Genomic DNA, 10,154 nt, shown 5'->3' with positions numbered 1-10,154 from the left:
GCACACCACACACTCGCTATGAGCGGTTGTTGAATCACCGACTGTTTTCAGTTTGCCCAATCTTGAGATTGGTCAGCCAAACTAAGGAATCCGCAGTTTGGGCAGCGCAATCGCTGCACAATCTCGAGATTGTGCAGATTCCAAGTTTGGGTACGACATAGGTCACATAGCTACTACTAGTATTAGATTTCGTGTTTGTTTAGCATTATATTTTATTGAAACGTTTCAAGTGCCTGTGCACAGCGTGGTCGTGCGTTCGGTGTACTTGTGTGTTGCAGATGAGCATTTGACCGGCATTTACAGGTGATTATCACAGGGGCATGTAACGTACTCCGTGGCCCATAAATATGCTCTCTAATAACATGCAAGCTTTCAAATTAACCCGGAGTAGATTCGCTAACACCCAAGGTGGACTGGCTATATTCTATGTTGTATATATAATGGGATATATATTTATATATACAATATATACATTATATATACAATATATCAGCGTTCAACAGCGTTGTGTTCTGCCACCGCAATTTGGCAAATGCATAGCCCGCTACATATCTTAGTTTGGCTGTTGCCCCTTCAGCACAAGTCTGTTGACCAAGTTGTACTCGACCATGCAGGAATGCGACTAGACCGAATACGAAACAGCAAGGAATTAAATTTCCTAAAAATTTCCTTGTAATGATGCAATAAATGCAAGTGTTCACGCAAGGATTCCTTATGTTCTTACCAACTGTTTTCATATTTTGTCAACTGTTCTGACACTTATCAGTACTCCTTGCATAACACAAAATGTATATAGTAAGGCTAACATGTCATACAGTCATAGCACACTCGCACAACATTCTTTCCAGCAATATTTCACCAATCTGCATTTCAAAGTAGATTATTTTCATATGTCAACAAACCTAGCGTGTGACTTTTGCTCTCGCTAGACTGGAACTCTGTCTCTACACTAGGTTAATTACCTTTGTATGCATATTTAGATAGATACCAGTCTAATATTTGCGTCACGTAACTAGGTGCGTTTGTTTCCTGGGACCATTTGAGCATTCCATTATAGCGATTCTGAAGATGGTGGGGGCACGTTTGCTGTTCATCTGCTGTTTTATATCCTATAAGAGCGGGAATTTGTAATAATTTTTATGCTGAAGGAATTAGTAATTACGCTGACAAGTGAGAGTAAGTGTGTCTAAATTTATTTTTCGGTTTATTTGATAAATGGTCGTTTTAAAACATTACTCATTGACATACCAACCCGTCCGCTCTATCTTTACGTACACAATATGCACATCCCATGTACTTTACATCAATATTACGTCAACTCAACTTGAGCAGGCTGGTATACAAAAGTATTTTCATTCTTTGAAAAAAATCACCTTTAAAGATCCAGGGGATTCCGTGAAGAATCTATACCGTGACAACGATAATCCCAATCCGAGTGATTAGTCACGCGCACGCATTAGACGTTCACTTGTCACACGTTCGGTCGAAGCTCGTAACGGAGTTCGTCTATGAGTCGCAGCCGCAGGGCCGACTGCAGCCGTGCTGCCATCTGCTGGGGGAGCGGGTGATCGCACGATTGGTAGACGACTCGGTAGCAGAGGCTTGTTCTTCCCTCTCGCACATATTCCTCCAGCAGCGAGACATCATTGACGAGTGGCGCCGCCATGTCACGAATCACGCGGAAGAAATCCCGCTCATCGTAGTCGTCCGGCCGCCAGAAACTCACGTCGTGCCAGAACGCGGGCGCGGCGCCACCTGGCGGCGTGTCACGAAGCTCGGCGAGAACGCGTGGGTCTATCGTGCGTAGTACCCGTTGGTCTGTCGTCACGCCGACCGTCGCCGTGCACGCAGCGGCAACGTCAATGACGAATGCCGCGTGGCGCCCCCCAGTGACGCGGAACGCACGAAGCCACGGCGGCGACCTCTGGTGGAGGTCACCCTGGCGACGAGGAAATAGCGGCGACCTCTGGTGGAGGTCACCCTGGCGACGAGGAAATAGCGGCGACCTCTGGTGGAGGTCACCCTGGCGACGAGGAAATAGCGGCGACCTCTGGTGGAGGTTTTCCGACTGCTCTGTTGTCACAGCAGACGGCACGTTGTTTACTGATGGCGCGCCGTTTGTCGAAGATGGCGACGGAAAGAGACACGTCGATACGCAGTGGTGCGTGGCGCCACCTGGCAGCATCGTCTGCAGGCAGTCTCGCGCGGCGGCGGCTGGCGATCCGTCACACAAGATGATGAGTTCGTAAGCTGCCAGTGGTTCGCTGTAGATCGCCTCTTCATGATACACATCAACCACACACATCTGCAGCCACGGAACCTCCGTCGACGAACCTACCGCTACGTCCCCCGCTACCGCTATGTCTTCAATCACTGATACGTCTTCCACTACTGCTACATCTACCGCTACATTCTCCACTACCGCTACGTTTCCCGTTGCTCCCCCGTCTGTATTGCTGCAGGCAGAACGCGTTGCCTTACGTTGAAGGAGAGCTGGGATGAGGTCGATCGCTGAACTGCGCAAGAAGTGTTCTCTTGTTTCACCGGACGGACCATTGTCGGTTGCCGGGAGAACGCGGATGCTTTGTGGGGGCACTGTAGTCGCCTGTAAGTAATGAGCGGAAAACTGATTCGTCGTTTTCCGATTGGCATTTCTCCACGGATAACCATTTTAATTAATCTAGCATTGGTAATTTAAAGTAATAAATTTATTTTGATTACCATTTCATCCGTCGTTCACAGAGAGCTCATTGTTCGTCTGGCTGCCAGGCAGCACATATCGGTTCATTTCAATTTCCCAAATGACGCAAGACTCACCAGCATAAGACAAATAGTCGTCTCTATTATTGGAACTGAGAAATATCCACGAGGATGCATGGCACGTGAATAGTCTAAGAACTAACGTAGTGTGTAAAGGCTTCATCACACTATAATCCAACATATTGATGCGGCATCTGCTCAAAAAATGTTTTTCGCGTTGAAACGCTCTTTATTATTATTCGACAAAGATAATCACTTACGCTCAGCACCAAAGGAAGTTCTGAACCTGACACGACGTCAACTCTATATTTGGTGGAATCCGCGAGAACCTTTGTCATGTGACAAGCAATCTGCTGGATAGGATGACCCACCTCCTCGTGAAGCTTCCTGCAACGCATGAATAATTTTACCCGATTAACACAAACGAGCACGCAAAAGAAAACGCATGGCGACACACAAAAAAGTTAATAGTTAAATTAATCTACAGCACAACCGATTTTACACTGGTACCGTTCAAACAGAGCATATTCAGTGTCTGTTCTTACACAAAAGGCCATACAATCGCAGATGCAGATCGTGACGCAGCTTTTAGACCCCGTTAAAAAAACAGCAGCAATTAGAGACACAGGCAGACAAACAGCAATCTCACCTTCTAACGCATTCTGCCAAATAACTGGACGAACATGTGTACGTTTTCCTCGTGCAAACGTCGTGGATGTTGCAGTCACGTTCGTCGGAAGGCTCGGGAAAGGTGAAGGGCACGCCGTGTCGAAAGTAGTGAGTGATCGCGCACCGCGTGTGAAAAGCCTTGTCCTGGCTCCTACACGTGTGAATGCCGAAAATTTAATTCAGGTTGCGTAATCCTAAGGAAGATGTTTTTCCTAGTTTTCTTAGTTTTCCATGACTTAAAAAGACCTATTTTCCATGGCCATGAGATTCTAGCTGTACAAAGTCTTGCATGAAGCAAATTTTACTGCCTAACAGTGAACAAAGATAACCGCAATTTTAAGGAATTTCTGGAACCAAACATAATACCAGCTAATTTTCCAAGCGTTTCTACGACCATGGCCTTTTTGTACGACTTTCAACACCTAAAATAATGAATTTTAAAACGCCACAGCTTTCCAGATTTTTTGTGGGGGACCTGTACGAGGCAAGTGCATGATTAATTGCAAAATTACAATGATCTCATGTCATCATCGATCCTCTCACTACTGCTGAATCCAGTATCCGTACCTAAATCCAGTGCAGTTGTAGTTTGGGTATTCGCTGGGAAGGAAGGGTCGACATTTGTACAGAACAAGATTTGCGCATGCTGCCATGGCAATGACCTGCCACGTGTTGTGCCACTCCCTCATTGGTATGTCGGCGGGTGAGCCGCCCTGACCCTGGCAGAGAGTGACGCACACGTCACCGTGTGGTGTCAAGATCTCGGCTGCGCTGGTGGGAAAAAAACAGAGTGAAGATTTTCCATCGAAACCACGAAATTGCGCGAAGGCGCTGAAGGTTCATTTCACACGGTCAATTCCGATAACTGCTTTTACGCCAGCGCTCCTGCTGCGTACTAAACAGGCAGCCATGTCGACTTTTGTGTTCAGTTAAGAAAAATGTGAATCATGTCAAAACTCCGTGCAAGCATGGAAACTGGACAGACACGTATGTTGCCAATAGAACTTCGAAATTAAACACCTTTCAAAGAAATCTCTCAGGAGCCGACGATTTTTCTTTACGTTGCTTTTACCGCCGATGTGTGGGAAGTTGAAGATGATTCGATCCATTTTCCTGATAGGAAAAACAGTTGGGAGCTTGGTTGCGTCAACTCCACACATCACCTCTGCTCCTAAAATTCACAGTTCATGAGTATTTAAACCCAGGCCATAATCTCTAGGGGGGAACTTCCCACTAGGTTTTGAAAAAAGAGAAAATGTAAACATGGCAAAAATAAGGTATAAACTGTCACATCAGCAGTCGCGAATTCCATGCCATCCAGGAACTCTCAACAAATACGTACTTTTAACGTTGCGAACTATACAAGGACACAATGCTGACTATGATCATAATTGATTGATTACTAATAATCGAGGAATCAATATAAATAAAATAAATGAATAGATATACATTAACGCACGCACGCACGCACATGCACGCATGTATAAACACTAGCTTGGAATGAAATGTTTGCTATTCAATTTTTTTACTATTCATACAAAATTTCCATGAATCACCTGTAGATCTGTGTTCACGCATGCACAGTATCAGCAAAATTATATAGTTTTTCTGTTGATATGATTCTTTCCCAATATAAAGCACACACACACACGCGACAATAGCTTGAGATTGTTTTGAGATTTTGAATTCAGGCTTTCCAGCAGTCCTTGACAACATTTTAGGGCTAATTTTAGGGAGAAGTTAAGGTTTTTTTAGGGCTATTTTAGGAATTTTTAGGGATGAATCGAAACATTTTAGGGATAAAATAAGTCACTTACCTTTCATAAACATCAATGTGTTAACTTACAGATACAGTTCTATGTGGTATGTGTCCAGTCTACCAGCTATTCCTATCCTCCAAGTCCTCGATACGACTGTACATCATCATGTTTCATGCAAATTAGGCATGTCTTGTACATCCAGCCAGGAACAGGGTCGTATAATCAGACACTGAAGCTTAGGAATCACTGGTAGACTGAGAGTCACAATACTTACTCTGTATAAATATAACTAGAAAACATCCATTAGCAGGGTCTCCAACCCTGTGAACTCCAAATGCGGAATGTTCCCGCGGTGATCAGTAACTAGTGGCGTATTCCGAAATTGATGGGGGGGGGGCGAAATGTACCTTGGCTGCGGCAGGCAGGCCCGCGTGCCGTAGACATGCCAGTGCTAGGGGGGTCTGGGGGCATGCCTCCCAGAAAATTTTGAAATATTTAAGCCATTTTGCTGCAATCTGAGGCATACTGTGGGCCATATTCTCATGTCTGATAACACTATCTCAACCCTACAACCCTTTTCTGATTAGCAGACAAACTACGCGACAGCACCTGTCTGACTAGGCTATTCCATTTACCGTAGACATGCCAGATACAAAATGCCTGATAAAAAACAATGTGTCCAAGCAAACAATGCGAACAATCAGTGCAAATTTTGTACAGTGCAACTGAAATGAGGAATATAACCTTGCCGCTGCAGAATGCGGAAATTAAGCCTAGAAATCGTAATGATTCCGCAGAATGAGGAATGGTTGGAGACCCTGCATTAGATATAATTACAAACCAAAAGTTCATCATCTCATCACCAAAAACTCCAAAAATATCTGTGAATTTTTTTTTTTAGGAATTTGAATAAAATTTTAGCCTTTTTTTAGGAATTGCATACATTTTTAGTTTTTTTAGGAATTTTAGGGTGAGCTCAAAATTTTAGGAATTTTTAGGAATTTTAGGGCCGCTGGAAAGCCTGTGAATTGTGCACGTCTGATACAATACTAAAACAATTAAATCAGCCAATATATGGCAATGTGCTTCCTACATGATGGATGCAACCGTATGTCTCGCCTTAATAAAATGAATGAAATATGAAATCTTATTTTGTTTAAATTTTGAGATTGCCTACCCGCTAGCGGCTTGACAAAAAAATGTCTGTTTGAACAAAAATGTCTCTTAAGCAAGAAAAATATGTTTGAAGAATGACAATTTTTTTAACCACCCAAAACATACTGTGGGACCACCTATATATAATATGACTTATAACTTTCAATCTCATGACAATTATTGAAGTTAAAAAATAATAAATAAAGTTACCAGTATCAAGAATTTGCTTGAGATGATCTTAGCTCAGGGCAATTCCACAGGTTGATGGACATGGCATTGAAAATTAAAATGTGAAATTTCTTAAGACTACACATATTTTTTTAATGGTTATACATGCAAGTTCGTGAAACAGACAATGAATTGTCATTTCTGTTAGATTTCTTTGAGAAAACAGTATGTTAATTGAGAACAATTTTTGACTACAACAGCTTTTAAAATCTGAAATTAATTGGACCTATATTGCTAGTAATTAGATTAGAGATATTTTACACTCATATATATTTCCAGACTGTATGATGACCATAGTTTCTGAATTACATATTAATTTGGAGATTCCTTCTTATTTTGAATATGAAAAATTGTTGTGGTGTTCCTGTTTGAATGATGTAACGTGAGTAACCACAAAATTACATCTATTTTTTTGTGATAAACTTCTTTATTTAATACAACTCTGGTAGTTAAAATTTTCTTAGTTCTAATGACTGTTGATTAGAAAATTGGTGTTTTGTTGATATCCATGTTCACAATTATTAATAAACAGCGAGTAAATGTGGTAACGTGAGTAACCGTGTAATGTGAGTAACCATGGTGTAATGTGAGTAACCACATTTCCTTAGGAACTTAACATCAAATTACAGCCTGTGGCTAGATGAAAGTGCTAAGGTGTGTGTGCCATGAATATATTGATGTGTGTCACTCTAAAACAAAAGAGGGCAGTGTAGTCAAATGAGTCTACCCATCATGCATTGCACTTTCATCTGACCATCTTCTGAGATGGTAACTCCAAAAACTGTAAAGATTGTCTCCATCTGATCTGATGGCCCTGCATCTTAATTCAAAAACAGATACATTTCAGCAGCAATACTTGCACTCCAGAAGAAACATCACATCACAATTCGATGGAACTTCTTTGCAACATCTCATGGAAAAGGTCATGTGGATGGAATAGGAGGGGCAGTCAAACGCCATGTATGGGGACAAGTGAGATCAAGGAAGGCAATTGTCTCAGATGCAGCAACATTTGTAGCAGCTGCAAGTGAAATGTCCAATGTTACTCTGACAGAGCTACTTCACACTGAACTTGAGGAGAGAAACAGCAGCCTAGATCTCAAGACAGTGTTTGAAGATGCCCAGCAGATTCCTGGTATCACCCGCATGCATTGTCTAGAGGGAGTACAGGATCAGGTCTCTGCCTTTGTTCTCACTAAGAACACATGCAACAACACAGCAAGGAGCAGTACAAGTGACACTAGTGCAAATGTTGAGTCAGGTGTCTCTGATGTTAGGGTAGGAGATTGGGGCGCAAATCCACTTTAGGCACCTTAGGTATCACGAAGTGATGCACAGATTTCTGTGTATCATCAACTGATGCACAGACTTTATGTATATCAAGGAATAATGCAAAAACCTTAACCCTAACCCTAACCCTAACCAGAAACCCTAACCCTAACCCTAACCTTAACACACTTCGTGATACCTAAGGTTATACTTTATAACCTAGGGTTAGGGTTAGGGTTTTTGCATCATTCCTTGATATACGGAAAGTCTGTGCATCAGTTGATGATACACAGAAATCTGTGCATCACTTCGTGATACCTAAGGTGCCTAAAGTCGATTTGCACCGGAGATTGGTATGCAGTGGAGTTTAAGGAAAATTTTTATCCAGGAGAAGTGCTGGCCAAGTTTCTGTGATGGAGCAAGCCGGCAAGTACTGGAAATGGCCCAAACAACGAGACAACATCTTCTACATCAATGAGAAGCTGAAGAAAAAACTAGAGGCCCCACAAGTTGTTAATAACCGTGGCCACTTCAAATTCTGTGAAGGATTGTAACAATCAGAACAAAGTCTTATGGGAGGGGAGATGGAGAACATTTTGGCTTTTTCTATTTTGTGTTTTTTTTTGTATCCCAAAAGTGCTCTTTTGTGCTACAGACTAGTAGAGAACAGAGTGTTACTACTTCTGTCTTTTGTATAAAAATAGAATGATTATTACATGTTATCGCTAGAAGAAATTGAGATAAATGATTCAGATAGAGTACGGACAAAATGTAACGTGAGTAACCGTAATGTGAGTAACCATGTTTCATGTCTCCTACATAAAAATTATAATTTCCAGAGCATTTCTTTTACCAATAATATGTGACCCACTATGGGAACTATACAGGAGATTAACAGTTTTTTTCTTGTAATGCCTCACATGAGGACATTTCTTAAATTAGCTGTCTTGTCATTTTATGCATGTCCGAATCATGTAACGTGAGTAACCGACACATTGTTGGTATATAACACAACCAAACTTCTTTTCTGATTTCTTTACTTAATGCTTGTGTAGCTCATGCTGTATACTAAATGCTATAATTAAATAATAAAGTTCATTGAACACATTTAGAAATTACAGCTCTTTGAATAACTCGTTGTTGCTCCAAATGTAACGTGAGTAACCGTGGAATTGCCCCTCAGCAGATAGTAGTGCAATAAGGACAGTAGTTATTAAAAGAAAATGTTAAAAGCAGAAAATATGTTAGATGATTGGTTACTTCTGTTTTTGTACTTTTACAAATTTTGTCGTCGTGAACGAAAATTTATTAAGCCAAAAACAAGGCCAGATAGGTGCCCGGCCTGCGTGCCCCATATATGGTTGTAATTGGCCAGGTCGTTTTGGAGGAACTTCGGCACCCAGGAACAGACATTTAGGTTTTAGTACACGTATTATACGAATACTATAAGCGAAATGTTTGTTCCTGGGTGCTGAAGCAGTACAAAGTAGAATGTAGATGTTTTTTTTGTACTCAATAGGATTGAAGTAATAGGATTCTATATTGTATGTGTAATTAGTAAGTGTAAACTAGTAAAAAAAAACATAATATGAATCTAGACTGTACCGATATATAAAGTTTTACCCATGTCCTTTAGTAGTTGAGCATTTGACTGGAGATTCTTGTAAACACTCAGTTCTTCTTCTGTCTGTAAGATCAACTAGAAAGTCAGTCAATCTTTGACAGTACGGAATTATACAACAAGGAGTTAAATAACAAGCAGTTATACTTATACAGCAAGTAGGTACATAACATTCCACTCACGGAGAGCAGAGTACAGATCTTTGGCACGATAATACGTTCCTGCTTGGTTAGAGTAGTGAAAGCATATAAAGGACTGTGAATATAAGCACTCGTGAAAGCAACAAGTGCTGCAGTGCGACAGGGCTTATCTGGTGTCTGGTGTTCTGCTGATAAATTAATTTGTGCATAGCAAGACGTCTTATACATAAGTCTTCTTTATTCTTGTTTGACTTTCGTAGCCAATTCGAACAAATATATCAGCTACACTTTCGCACCCACCTAATCTCTATGGGCTAATTCTAATAACAAGAACAATAATAACAATTCAAATACAAGTTAATGAATGACATTGACGTTGACATAAACGATTTCAACATATGAGCATGGATCTCCAAGTTTAATTAGAGGGGGCGGGGGGTCCTTCTCTCCCACCTCCCTCCCCAGTGCGTCCCACCCCCTCCCTCCTGCCTCTGACCTCCCTCCCTCTGCCTCCCACTTTACTCCCCTTGCCTCTTACTTCCACCCCCTTAC

General features: G+C 41.6%; 2 protein-coding genes across 6 annotated transcripts in view; one reads left to right on the top strand and one right to left on the bottom strand.

Moving 5' to 3' along the window:
* Positions 1-10,154, top strand: part of LOC106804776 (60 kDa SS-A/Ro ribonucleoprotein-like) — a 20,286-nt gene that overhangs the window by 464 nt on the left and 9,668 nt on the right. The gene's annotated exons all lie outside the window — the stretch shown is intronic.
* LOC106804775 (ferredoxin-fold anticodon-binding domain-containing protein 1 homolog) lies at positions 249-9,532 on the bottom strand. 4 transcript variants are annotated; one of them, XM_014806103.1, is made up of 7 exons: positions 9,465-9,532; positions 4,450-4,600; positions 3,997-4,200; positions 3,410-3,580; positions 3,021-3,147; positions 2,049-2,605; positions 249-1,922 (listed from the first exon to the last, which is right to left on the bottom strand). In XM_014806103.1, exons 1-7 carry the CDS (start codon positions 9,466-9,468, stop codon positions 1,472-1,474), a joined length of 1,665 nt encoding a protein of 554 aa, XP_014661589.1. In that variant the 5' UTR covers positions 9,469-9,532; the 3' UTR covers positions 249-1,471. The 4 variants fall into 4 exon arrangements, with proteins under 4 accessions (XP_014661589.1, XP_014661590.1, XP_014661588.1 ...); XM_014806104.1 differs by having other exon boundaries at positions 4,450-4,542; positions 9,447-9,520; XM_014806102.1 differs by having other exon boundaries at positions 9,447-9,519.

Source organism: Priapulus caudatus, unplaced genomic scaffold, assembly GCF_000485595.1.
Source record: "Priapulus caudatus unplaced genomic scaffold, Priapulus_caudatus-5.0.1 Scaffold87, whole genome shotgun sequence".
In the NCBI taxonomy this organism is placed as follows: domain Eukaryota; kingdom Metazoa; phylum Priapulida; class Priapulimorpha; order Priapulimorphida; family Priapulidae; genus Priapulus; species Priapulus caudatus.
This window is presented reverse-complemented; position numbering and strand designations above follow the sequence as displayed.

Excerpts from the sequence above, each read along its gene's own strand:
- LOC106804775 (XM_014806102.1), bottom strand. The coding sequence starts at position 9,468 with ATGGGTAAAACTTTATATATCG. Across the intron at positions 4,601-9,446 it reads GGGTAAAACTTTATATATCG|GAGCAGAGGTGATGTGTGGA; the intron begins GTACAGTCTAGA and ends TGTGAATTTTAG. Across the intron at positions 2,606-3,020 it reads AACTTCCTTTGGTGCTGAGC|GCGACTACAGTGCCCCCACA; the intron begins GTAAGTGATTAT and ends CATTACTTACAG.